This window comes from Danio aesculapii, chromosome 4, assembly GCF_903798145.1.
Source record: "Danio aesculapii chromosome 4, fDanAes4.1, whole genome shotgun sequence".
Taxonomy (NCBI): domain Eukaryota; kingdom Metazoa; phylum Chordata; class Actinopteri; order Cypriniformes; family Danionidae; genus Danio; species Danio aesculapii.
This window is the reverse complement of record NC_079438.1, coordinates 43,949,280-43,963,284: the sequence shown is the minus strand read 5'-3', so window position 1 is coordinate 43,963,284 and position 14,005 is coordinate 43,949,280. Positions and strand designations below refer to the sequence as shown.

Here is a 14,005-nt window from a genome sequence, read left to right as displayed (position 1 = left end):
GCTGCAGAGAGAGTGATAAAACGGTGGTATACAAGGACACACACACACACACACTCTCAACATGCCCATATTCACATATGCGATCACACAGACACACACACACACAGTTTGCCCTGCATCTAAAGCACGCTGTCCTGCAGCATATTTCATCATTAAATTTCAACACTTAATCCTCTGCTCCAGTGGTTCCAGCTCTCTCACACATCATTTCAATAATCTGCATCTGTGGTGAGTGTCCAAACAAACACACACATGTATGAAAGCAAGCCAACCTAGTGGGATTTGAAAGCGCGAGGAAGGGATGGGTAACAATGTTCAACTGGTTGACTAGTCATTCAGCCAAAGGTAATATGTATCAATTCATATTTAAATCTTTTTAATTAAAAAACAGAATATGCAGATTTAACAGCACTGCAGTTTTTGTAAAACGATATACAAATGTGTAAATACAAATCTAGTGAAATGCTGTAATCATTTTGAAAATATGTGAAAATAATACACAGAGCCCGTTGCGTTCCTCAATGCACATGTAACCTACAGAATACAAATATGAACATTTTGAGCCATTTATTGTGAACTGAGATGTTTGATAGACTCGATCATGAGCTAAGAGTTGCTTGAGCGAAGACATTATATTTTTCTTTTCCGTTAGTTTTGACAGATGCTTTTTGCACCTTTTATTTTATTATGAGGAGCTATGAAATATTAGATTGTGGTGGATTAGCACCATAATAATAATATTATAGACTGATTTATACAATTACTCTATGTATGTATTTATACAGTGTGTGTGTGAATGAGTGTGTATGGATGTTTCCCAGTGATGGGTTGCAGCTGGAAGGGCATACGCTGCGTAAAACATATACTGGATCAGTTGGTGGTTCATTCCAGTGTGGCGACCCCAGATTAATAAAGGGATTAAGCCGAAAAGAAAAAGAATGAATGAATGAATGAATGTATGTATGTATGTATGTATGTATACAGTAGATTAAACTGCTATTTTCCCTATTAGATCAACTTAACAATAATAATAATAATAATAATAATAATTAAAGTAAAATGATTATTGTTATAGTCATATTTTTATGTTGACGTTACAAGGAAATTAGTAGTTTAAACTACTGCATACAAACATACAATATTTGTATAAATCAGTCTGTAATTTAGGCAGTGGTGGAAAGAGTACTGAAAAACCATCCTCAAGTAAAAGTACCATTACTTGCCCAAAAATGTTGTGTGAGTAAAAGTATCTGTTGTAAATATTACTCAAAGTATGAGTAAAAAATAGCCCTTTTTAAAAGTACTCAAGAGTAGTGAGTAGTGAGTATTACGCTGTAAAAAGCTAATGCATTTACATGCAATTTGTGGATGTGTGTATGTAAACTTAACATTCTGAAGTGCATTTAGTTATTGTTTAACGCCATTTTGGACATCATACAGTAAACAACCGTCATCTTCTCATTAGTGACATGCATCTAAACAGTCTCTGGTTAATTGAGTGTAAAGATTTTGGACTTGTTCTTGGACATATTTAATGCTTCCAAACAGTTTGCGGCATTTATAAATTGTCCATGTATTGCGGTTGTTCAGTATGATGAGATTTATTTTTTATGTGTGATTTGATTGGATGGGAATCACAGGACTGATTTTTCTAATACCCATAAACAGGACAAAAAATGAAGTAGTGACTGCAAGTGGAAGAAAAAAGTGGAGTAAAAGTACCGATACAGCATTGAAAATGTATTCAAGAAAAAAGTACAAGCACACATTTTTAAAACTTCTTATTAGTATTTGTAATTTGCTACACTACTGGATTTAGGGTCAAGTTGGAGCCTGTACACATTCCTAGCACTTGTGCACATGTAAAAATCAGCAAAACCAGAATTACAGCAAGAATAAGCAATAACAAGACGTGCAGGGACAATTGAATCCAAAGGATAACGTGACCTTTTCCCCACAACCATCTACCATTCATAGACAAATTGAAGCCTTTTCCACCGGCCATCAGCATCGACAACCGGCAATCTGAGCCGTCATCCTGAAACAACCCGTCTCCGCTGCCTGAACAATTTTACAGTGTGTGAATTGCGCCCTTTGAACTGTGCATCTCCTCCGAGGGCTGGAGAATTCACTTCAGTGCACACCTCATGGCTAAATGCACAGAGCCTCATCAGATAACACACACACTTCGACCCACCTGCACACAAGCACACACTTTCCCCTCTGTCCTTCACGCAGGGCGCTGTCAGCCAGACTTCCGGTGCCAGGTCTGCTTCAAGGTTAGCTGCTCATTGTATTGAGTGAGTGGCTGAGGTTCTGTCAGCAGAGAGAGGGACGACTGGATGCATTATCACCTCCGTGGGGGGTGTAGATGGGGGGCTACTGCGGGTGACCGCCGCAAATGCCTCATGCTAAAGGATTAGGAGCCTGTCGACTTCACCCCTGGCTCGACACGGATTCACTGACCGCAATTAATAGGTTTAATTTCACCCTTTTTGACATAGCTACCAGCCAACGGAGAGGATTGAGGCCTGACCATATGGCCTATTTATTATACGTAAATACTGAAGGGCATCAGAAGGGGTTTTGAAAGGATAATGTGGATGCCAATGAGAAGGGTTAAAGGGATTGGAGAGCTTTAAGTTAACGTGTGAAATAATATGCAGTGGGCGGGTTTTGGTATTTTCGTTAAATCCTCCATATTGTAAAATCTGCATACAATGGAAAAATATTTTAAATATCATATTAAAAAAACTAATAAAAATACAGTATACAAACCAAATTACACTCAAAGTTGTTGGGAAAAATAAGATTGATGGAGAAAATGATGGACGGATGAGTAGATGAATGATAAACAAGGTAGTAAAATAGGACAAGAGGTTCCAAAGTCCCAAAACCACATCTGGTCTGGGGGTCCGCCGCAGTGCCAGGAGTGCTGAACAACTGCTCCAGCAAACACAGCAGTTTCGTGTTTTCTGCACTGTGCTTTTTATGCTTATGGCCAAGTGTGTGTGTGCGTCATAAAAATGTGTCTGTGTGATATTCTCTAGAGTGTTTAGAAGTTGTTTACTGCTTCTCTCAGGGGTTTGGCTACAGCTCTGTCTTTTTAACATGGTGAGACACAGAACATTCTGCCATTGCACCTCCTCTCGGAGTCAATCACACTGAGAACGCTAACTACAGTTGGAGAACCGCAGCCACGCTGAATGCTGTAAGCCTTGGATTATCCTGTTCAAATTTAAAATAACCACCTGGAGGGGATTCTGCTGTCGTGTTCCACCTAAGTAATCCTAATACCAGCATTCGTTTTCAGAAAAAAAAAAAACCCTGCAATAAATGGGAATGATCAACAATCACAGCAACACACAAAACAATTAAATAACCACTTTAGATTTTGCTTTTCTCCAACGTGACTTCTAATTAGGTCGATGTCTACATTTTCTGTTTAAACAAGCCACTTGAAAGATCCTATAAAAGTGCTTAGTAGAAAACTTCCAATAAGATTTAGATATATCACAACTTCATTTGCTAGTTGCTAGTTGGCTGCAGGTGTGTTTCTACATTCTCAATTGAAAGACTTTTAAAAATGATGGTGCTGGATGAGTCATTAGCCTTTTTGCTCCAATTTCCAGGAATACAAGGACTGTAATTTTTTTAATTTGCTTAAACTGAAATTAGCCAACATTTGAGAGTTCATTAGCATGAACATGACAAAGATAACCAACATGTGCCAAAAGCCACAAAATTCTCATTTTAATTTAATGGCCCTGCAAGTTCCTGTTTGACTATCGCATAAACCATCAGAGTTGCTCCAGATAATATTTACTTTCCGTAATGAGCTCGTCTTCAGCTAGTAAACAATTTACTGCATATGACGTGATGCCGGCCTATAAATCACTATGCAAAAGGGACGGTAATAAACTCATTTTCATTGATTAATGACTGCCAGTGAGGACTATTTTCTTGTTTTGTCTAAAAGGCAACAGTGACATCATCTGCTGTTTTCCCGCAGAGATCTGCAATCATCAAAATGGCAACTAAAAGGTTTCTGTGCATGTGTATGTGTGTGTGCATGGTTATGTTTGTCCGTCTGCTTGAAAGAGAACGTCACTGTGTTGTCTGTCTGTTCCCTGGAGATTTGTTTGGATACACACTCTTGTTCCTATCTGCAATTTGGTGGCTGTCATTTTGTCAATCATAGTCTCTCTCTAAGAAAAAGTCTTTTTTATATAATGGCACTCTGAAAACACCCTTATTACCAGATACAGTGCCATATACATTTGATTAGTCAGTACTGAAGGCAAATCTGGAGCTTATCTAACAAAATAACTTACGATAACGGTCCAAAAACTAGGACACCCAAATTTATCTTATAGAACAATATTAAACACAAGTTTTAAAAAGAGGAAAAATCAAGAGAAGTTAAAAAAAAAAAAAAGAAACATTTAGTAATTATTTCTGCAATATTTTGCTTGAATTCAATAGTATTATCTTTCAATTTCTAAATATGTTTGGTAACAAAAATATTATTTTATTAATATATCTGTTTAATAAATCTGTTTTGTTTAAACAAACCAAAATACATTGCCTATATGCACTGAGAAATGGATAAAAATATTCATTTTCAAAATGGGGTGTACTCAATCATGCTGAGCACTGCAGATAACACTAATTCTAGCAGTCTCAATGGCATATTTGTGGGTGGAGTTTGAAAGGGCAGTTTATCACAACCAAGCAAAAACCACAGTAAAAATGATCGTTCTACGAGGGTTGGAAGTCCAAACCAGAATTATAACTCTGACGAAAAACAGGAAACAAATGAAAAATGAAAGCCAAACTCTTTATAAAATATTGCAACATCCAACAAGGTTCTAGTGCTTTATTTGTGAATTCAAATACAGTTACCATTCTCATAAACTCAACAACAACTTCCATCACCTACGGCATCACAAATGCTCTTCTCCAACCTTCTCCAGAATGAAATTTTTGGGAAAGGACTAGTCTGTTATGCCACAGATTTTCATCCACAGCCAGATCCAACTACAAAACACCACCACAATAACAAGAACGCGTCAAATTGGAATCCTGCCTTTTGGCAAAGATTTGCCTGTCTCTAACGTCAACACCCTGGAGGTTTAGCACTTGAGAAAAAGAGAAAAATGATACTCTCAATCGCTCTCTCCCTCTCTGTCTGTCTTTCCCTCCTATGCTTCCATGCTCTCTCTCTGTATTTTAATGTTATTTTCTGCTCTGTGCAGTGTCTGGCTGGCCCTTGGATTCGTCTCAGACACGGCTCCTACGAGGCACAGTCAGAGGAGAGGGTACCGGGCCGAAAGCCCCTGCACCGCATCATCCAATTACCCCCAACAGCCTCTGCCTGTACAGGGATTCCCATGGCCCTCTCAGTCTGTCTCTCATTGCACCCCTTACCAACCATTCCTTTGGAAACGTGTCAGGCACAACAGCAGAAGATTGCTGAACTCACCGGATCTAAACTTCTTACATCCAGTAGCAGGATGTAGTGGACAGCGCTCTTATCTTTTCATGCCATAAAACGCCTAGTGTCAGCAATTACTACACTGAATCTCCAATGATTTTTACTACAACCCCAACGCGGCCTTTAGATTGATCAACTGACTGAGTTCTCACAATTCTGCAAAAGAAATAAAGAAGTCCTACCTTTTTCAGACGGCCTCCTCTGGTGCCCACAAAAGCCAGAGAGTGGTTCTTGTACACGTAGGCGATAACTGATGTCATTTTGTCTTTGGATTCAGAGAACAGTGGAATTCCGCGTACCATCTCTGAGACGCCAAGTGGGGCGTTCATATCCAGACCACAGAAGTTGTCATCAATGGTGAGGAGCTAGAAAGCAGAAAGGAAAGAGGATTAATTTTGGTTTTTACAGGAGAGTTTTGAAACAAAATCTGAAACTAATCAACTAGTTGGTTATAAGATGACTAGCTTACACCAATGTGATGTACAGTATCATCTTTTATCTTTAGCAATAACCTGGAAAATGCTAGTTTCCAAGTTGGGCCACAACACACATGTTTACTGGTCCATTTGCAAAGCATCTTCAAAGCAGATGCATCATTGTCACTATTTATCCTCAATTCAGGCAGTCATATAGAAAAAGGGGTTGCGAGGTTTATCTGATAAAAGACTGAGTGCATTTGTCATTTCAGCTGGAAAAGCATCTTAAAGAAACATCTTTTAAATATGGCGGTTTGTCTGATGCTGTGTGACTTTATGTGACATGTAACATATGGGTGGGAAAGTTGGCAGTGTCAGACAGAATGGAGTGATTTACTGCTTCTGATATAGAAATAATAATTTGGTAATGCTTCCATATTTCAGTCTCTTGAGAGGCCTTTGGAAACAACGGCATCCAGTGAAACAGCTGCAGAGACCTCGGGATAAAATGTCAAACAAATCGAAAGCATGATTAATGATGCCCAGGGCTTTGACTCATTGAGGGCATGAAACCATAACACTTCTCAAGCGCTGCCAAATATGATATGCTCACGGCCTTTAATTTGTTCATGAATATCACTTCAGGCTCTGATAAGGCCCAGCTCAGAAAAAAAGATGAAAAACTATTTTTAAAGTACAATTTATGAACTGAATTTTTAAATAATTTTTAAAAAATTATTTTAAGCACTCTTGACAAATAAATAAAGCAAAAAAATATATATATTAACATTCAGAATCCATAAAATAATAATAAATAAACTGGTTTGGGAGGAAAAGTCCAAATTATGCTACAGTATGTCAAATATGAAATAACAGGCAAATATTTTGACATTAGACCACAGAAAATCCTGAAAATGTCATGTAAATCTCACATACCACACATATACAAACTCCCACTGTCTGTGTTTGTGTCATCTTGCACAGCAATACGACCTAGATGATGATGTCAGGCACTTTAAAAGGTCTAATTTCATTCTAATAGCAGGGCCCATTATTTTCCATCACTGAAAAAGCAGAATAACAGGTGCCACAAACTGCTTGATTAGCATTAATATTTCAGGTTTTAATGGCATATTCTCTCAGTCGGATCATGAAACGAGACAGCTTGAGCTATGTTTTGCCCCCAGGCATCAACCCCCAGCACAGTCTCCAGTGACAAAGTGGGCGAAGGGCGATACCCAGGTTGTGAGAGGAAGCATCTGGATGTACATTATCACTCCCAGACTCCTCATGTATGCACTGGAACAATGCACATACTCCCATGATGAGAGTTCAATTAGACTAGAAGCAGTGTTTATCTTAATAACAACAGCCCGCCGGCTAATGATGTCTGTCATTGTTTTGAAAATCCATTGCAGGCCAAGGGACAAATATGTTGTAGTGCAACACACTGGACCAACCTCGGAGAGACACGATCATTCAAGTGACCGGATGGATCTATGCAATATAGCAAATGTCTATTTGTCAGCGGTCAGGAGATACAAGACCCTTCATTAAGCAAATGGAAGACAGGGGCTGTCTCTCTAAAATGGCGGTTTATGAGTGATCGGCTGAATCGATAGTGAACACTGCACTCAATTTTCAGTCCACTCAATACAACCCAGAATGAAGAATAAACAGAGAAATGAAGAAGGGAGTAGAGAGACTGGGAGAGTCGGGGAGAACAGGGAAATGTTCAATGTTCTATATGTTTTTTTTTTTCTTCTTCTCTTTCTTTGCAGATGTCTGACCTTTAGAAATGTTCTGCTGTCAGCCCAAGCCTGTGTGCCGCTCGGCTCGCCAATGCCAGCTCAGAGTAATGGTGCTCATTTCCAGAGCACGGCTCTTGTTAGAAAGCCGCAGCTACATGAAAGATCTGTTTTCTGCAGTGTTAGTCTTTCTGCAGATGTCTCCTGTCCATATCAAGGGCCATGAATCATCCCGGGTTGTTGAGGCAGCAGCAACCTGCTTCTGTGTGTGCACCTGCTTACACAGGCAAATAAAAATAAAACTCGACCGCAATCACAGTCTCCAGCACCCTTCATCTTGCTTACATGGGTCAAAATGTGTAAAGCCCCAACACAGCAGACTGGTAGCAATAGCTACAAAGACTTGCCACCTCTGAGGTTAAGACTGAAAAAGAAAACTGGGCTAAGAATAAACACAATGACAGTCATAGTTGTGACACAGACTAATGTCTCTTGGCATAGCGGATATTTTATCACAGGGCCCAGGCATCGCCTGGCACAGCGCATATGCCTGTGACACTGACTGGAGGGGGATGGAGCATGTGTCTCGTCGCCTTCTCATTGGCATATGCCACGATATTTCTGGCAAGGTGAACAACATGCCAATCAGACCCTATGTGCTGCAATCTAATGAAATAGGCTTCCTGTCTGTCACCCTTTCAGGAAGCAGACACGTTTTCATTACCTCGTCACATAAACATGACATTTCCACTCTCCCTATCCCGATGCAAAAAACATCTCTCGATGTCCTGTGCGCGCAAGGGGGCGCTCTCCCTGCTGCCCATCAACCTCCACTACTACTTTACACTCTCCATTTCTCTGCCTTTTATGCCTTCCCTCTATCTACGTCTTCCTGGCTCACTCTCTGCGAACAAGCTGCCGCATTATTGGCAATTTCACGCTGAGCGTCTGAAGGTGTAAAGGAGGAGAGAGGGAAAAAAGAAAGGAGGAGGGAATAGTCTGACGAGTGCAACTAAAAGCCTCTGGAATAGCGCAGGCGCCGTTTTTTTCATTTGAACTGTTTCCAGAGACGGCGTAGCAGAATCAGGTCACTCGGACCACTCGCTGCCTGGCTACATCCTGCAATACAAAGGCAGCTCTCTTTTCTAGCGCCGGCGTCTCTGTGTCCCTGGATAGAAAGGCAACAAGTGAAATCCAAGCTTTTTTTCAGAAGCTTTTTTTTGTCCAATCTGAGCACATAGGGGACCAACCTTCAAGAGCATCTGGCCCAAGAAATAAGAGAAAGACGGGTGCAGGAGCAGGGCATGAACTACACACTTTTAAGTTCAAAAACATCTTTTGTACCCCTCACCGTTAGCTGAAAGAGAGCAAAACATTGAAACGTGCTATTAATAGATCCCAGTTTGATCAAAATGCACAGTTTATGCAAATAAACCCTGATCAGTGCTGCGAGTGTACATCATTCAGATGATGAATCGGCTCTTCAAGAGCTAATTCTGCACAGTCATATAATTACCCTTTCAGAGTCTTTCCTTTTCATGCTCAAGTAATATCTCACGCAGGGATTGTTGTTAGCAACAAAGACATTATTTCCCACAAATCTCAGCTCCATGTTCAACGTAATTATATCAACACTCAATCAGCTTGGAGCACGGAAATCCTTGTGCTTTCACAATTCTGCAGCATTTAAGAGGTTGTTTTTTGTGTCCGTTATGCATTTGATTGGGAGCATTCTACACTCAGTCTTGTCTTAATGGTTTCTATCAGGGTGGAACGACTGATAAACAATCATGCCAACTCTACAAAGAGAAGAACCTTTCTGGAGCAACATAATGGCACTCTATCAGGGATGCACAAAATTGCATATTTACAAATTTAACTATCCAATGGGTTGCCTGATTGTCTAGTCTTAAGGCAGTCCTATATAATTAGACTGATTTCAAGTTGACCTGAAAAGATTGTGTTGAAACATAGTTAGATATTGCACAACTGAATGGAGCAGAGATCTGGGAAAACACTGGAACATTTTGTAATATCTTGATGTAATGAGGCATGATTTATTGCTCCATTCAGAAAGCTGCAGATATTACAGATTTTTTAATATGTATCACAAGATACCGAATAATTAATTTCCACATGCTAATTTCTCATTTACATTTAGATTATCTGTGCTGAAATATTTGCAATATACAGTACCTACTTATTCTTATAGTAATAATACAAAATAAATAATAAATAAATCCACTAATTGGTTGCTGGATGTCTAGCTAACTACCATGCTTCATCCGTCTACTCCTCCCTTCTCTCAATTGTCTTCCCGACTACTCTTTTGAATTAAAGGTCTAATAATCTCTGTTTCCATCCTGCATTGGCCTCTACCCCGCGCTGACTTTACCAGAGAACTCCGCTATGAAGGAATAAAAAGATATGAGTGATGAATATCGCACAACTGTCTGCACGTAATGACATTTAATGACTTAATGACTGTGAACCCCTTCAGTAAGAAAAAGATTCTGCAGACTTACGCTTCCATAGCAAAGGCCTACATTTGAAAGCACTTTGTCTGTATTATTTGATCCAACATTGCCTGTGCGCTATCACTACATCCAACTGAACCGGAGAGCTTCAAAGAAACTGTCAAAGATATCAAAATGAGTGTTACTGATACAAATCAAACCCTGAAATCTCATCTTATGCCACTACGTCGGCGTAAAGATGTACAGTAGTGTCAAACATCTAAAGACGGCCGAAGGGAAGGATTCTCACAAACCTGTGATGGTATCTAAAAAGCAGATGAAACGTGAAGGTTTCTTACATCTGATCTTTAAGCTTCTATAAACCCAGATATTAACAATCATCTGCTAAACCTACTGGAAGTAAACAAACTGTCAGCAAACTGTTTTTATCCAAAGCTCAGGAGATCAATCAGAAAAAAAGTCATTTGTGTGATGTTGCCTGAGTAATACTCAATAAGAAGGAATGCATTATGTAGCTGTCAATGATGTTTAGATGGGAATTATCATTATTTTTAAGCAAAAAAAAAAAAACTGTTTTTTTCTCTTCATTTAGTTTTTAATTTCATGTGTTTTAAAAATCATGTATTTAAGAAAGATTAGACAGAAGCTTTATAATTCTAATCATGTTTCTGAAAGATCAACTGTCAGCCTCGCTACTTGAATGTTTATCATGTCTGCTTGTGTACGCATTCTCACTATCAGCGTATATAAGATTTATAATGGTTTCAAAAAAATGGAGAGAAAAAGGAAAGACGACAAAATTGACGTACTACAAGAAACATCCAACAAGTGCTGGAGCTCATAACCTTTTCACATCTACATGTAAAGTGAGTTTAGTCTGATTAGGAGATAACGATCTTATGATGGATTATGACCTTTGCTGCAGTAGTTACGATGGGAGATGTAATTACTGAGGCCAATAAACCTGGAGATCGACTTTAATGAATGGAAATGCAGTGCGCGCTGTGCAAGCGACTGATTAAAACCATGTCACACAATCCCATAAAGTGGTTCTTCTAGAAAGCGTCACCAAAGAAAACCTTGGCAAGGATCGGGAGCCATATAAACAAAGAAAAAAAAAGATACATAGAGAATAACCAGCTTGTCGTCCAATTTTAAAGTTAACTATGTTTCTTCACTCAAAAACATAAGAAAAAATTAAGAATGTTAAGATTGATTGAATTAACAACATTTCCACAGCCAAACTCATAAAATAAACTCATGGTAGTGATAGTGAACAGCACATTTTTACGACACTCAACATTTGTATAATGCTGCAGTCAGTCCAACATGACTGTCACATCAATACAACGTAGTAATTACTAAGTGCATTTTAATGGGAAAAAAAATAAGTATGACTAACAGAAGGAAATTAACGAGAATTGACAGCCACTTCGATAGTAAGAGGTCTGGAAAAAAAAAAAGTCTGTCTTGGAGGGTGAAAAGCGCTAATTATTTGGCAATAATATGTAATGAGCGTGCAGAGAGACTGACAGCTGTAAGGGAACAGCCTATAGCCTGATTTTAATGACTTATAATTGAGATGATTATGAATAATAATGAGACCAATCTTAATTTAAAATGTTCTTATCTCCATGACCGCAATGGCTCTATAAGTGAGCAGAGGTTGTGAGGGGAAAAAAAGGCATAAATTAAAAAAAACCCTATTAGCATGTGGCGTGCCCTTGTTTGCTTGAATACATCACTCCAGGAGATGAAAAAGGTGAATTTACTGCGCCAGACTCATTTTCACACTTTCTTTCTGCTGACATAGGTGCAGACAGATTTTTTTTATAGGTCATATGTCAACACAAAATGATCTATAGACACCAGCACTGATACAGTTATACATTAATTATCTGATACTGTCATGCATGTTAGTATTATCACTAGGGCTTCAAAATTAGTTTCTTCCTTTACTAGGATTTACTATTGGCAAATTATATGTATATAAAATCTTATATTAACATGATTGTACACATAATTGACTTTGTAAACAATGAACACATACATCAAACAGTTATATTTTCCCTAATAATCCTACATTGTTCAGCCTTGCAAAAATAGAGCAATATTTAAGGCTGTGGATTTTAGTCAATCACAGATCAATCTAACGCACTTTAAAAAATAAAAGAACAGTAAACAAACAAAAACAAACATCAGAATGCCTTTTGTTCGGTTCTGAACACTCATCTGTCTGGGCCCAAAGGCACTTGGGAAGTCTGAGAGATGTTTGGCACAACCAGAGCTACAGTAGTCATGAGCGAGCTTCAGATCTCTGCCTCTGCATTTGGATTCCCCCTCGGTGTGTCTGATCTTTAAATAGCAGCACACAGCTGCCAGTTGTAACCCTGTGGGAGTAAAGCTGCAAGCATGACTTATCGAACCCTGGACTTGGGATTAACAGAACATGGGCCTGACTTTAAATCTTCTGAATGCATATCTATACCGAGCAACTAATACTTTTTTTGAATGTGGGAAGGGGCGGTGGGGGTGTCTTCACATTATATAAGGAGGATTATTTATTATTTCACATTATATAGAAGGAACAAGGGAGTGATGTGTAATAATAATAATAATAATAATAATAATAATAAAATAATAATAATAATGGACCAGTGGGGGGCCAAGTCGGAGCACTCACTCTGGTCTCCCGGGCTCTGCGATTGGTTGGGGAAATTCCAACTTGAACCCAAACAAACCACAATTGGCTTAGGATTGGCAATCAAATTTTATGACATTGCAACCTGTAGAACCTGGGAACTTTAAAAATAAATAAATAAATAAATAAATAAATAAATAAATAAATAATAATAACAATAATAATAATAATAATAATATGCCATCACGGTGGCACAGTGGGTAGCACGATCGCCTCACAGCAAGAAGGTTGCTGGTTCGAGCCCCGGTTGGGTCAGGTGGCACTTCTGTATGGAATTTGCATGTGCCGGTTCTCCCCGTGCTCGCATGGGTTTCTTCCGGGTGCTCTGGTTTTCCCACAGTTGAATTGAATAAGCTAAATTGGTCGTAGTGTATGTGTGTGAATGAGAGTGTATGGGTGTTTCCCAGTGTTGGGCAGCGGCTGGAAGGGCATCTGCTGCGTAAAACATATGCTGGATAAGTTGGCGGTTCATTCCGCTGTGGCGACACCTGATTAATAAAGGGACTAAGCCGAAAATAAAATAAATGAATGAATAATAATAATAATAAAATAAACAAAACAAATTAAGCATACATACCCACCCACATAAATCAATAAATAAATAGAGCACATGCATGTTAATGAACATACATATAAGCACAAACAAATAAAATATTTGCCACAATATAAAACAATACAAAAATAAATACAAATGATAAAAATAAACAAATACATTAAACCCAGATAAACAAATTAAGACATTAATTACAACACACAAATATACTAAAACAAATAAACAAAAAAATAAGTGAAAATAGTAAGTGCATTAAATAATTCAAAAATACATAAATACACAAATCAATAGTAAATTAATTAATATGCACAAATAAATATAAACATGGACAAATACAAAAATACACAAATAAAATAAAAACACTAAGCAAAATTGAAAGTAAATAACATGTACACAAATTAAATCAAATAAAAAAATTAAAAAAAAATACAATTTGCACATACAAATACTTCACACAACAAACTGAACAGTAAATTCATATATTTAAAGTTAAAATGTATATAAATAATACATTTTTAAAAAATTAAATAAAGAGATGAGCTACATTTGGATCTAGGCATGCAACATAAACAAGATCTTGTCACGCAGAGCTGCATATTTCAGAGACCCGATC

General features: G+C 38.2%; 1 protein-coding gene across 2 annotated transcripts in view; it reads right to left on the bottom strand.

The window, feature by feature from the left end:
- The window catches only part of plxna4 (plexin A4), a 223,119-nt gene that overhangs the window by 181,587 nt on the left and 27,527 nt on the right, over positions 1–14,005 (bottom strand). For both annotated transcript variants that reach the window (XM_056455758.1, XM_056455759.1), the window contains exon 3: positions 5,680–5,862. In XM_056455758.1, the coding sequence (XP_056311733.1) occupies positions 5,680–5,862 (183 nt within the window). The remainder of the gene's footprint in view (positions 1–5,679; positions 5,863–14,005) is intronic.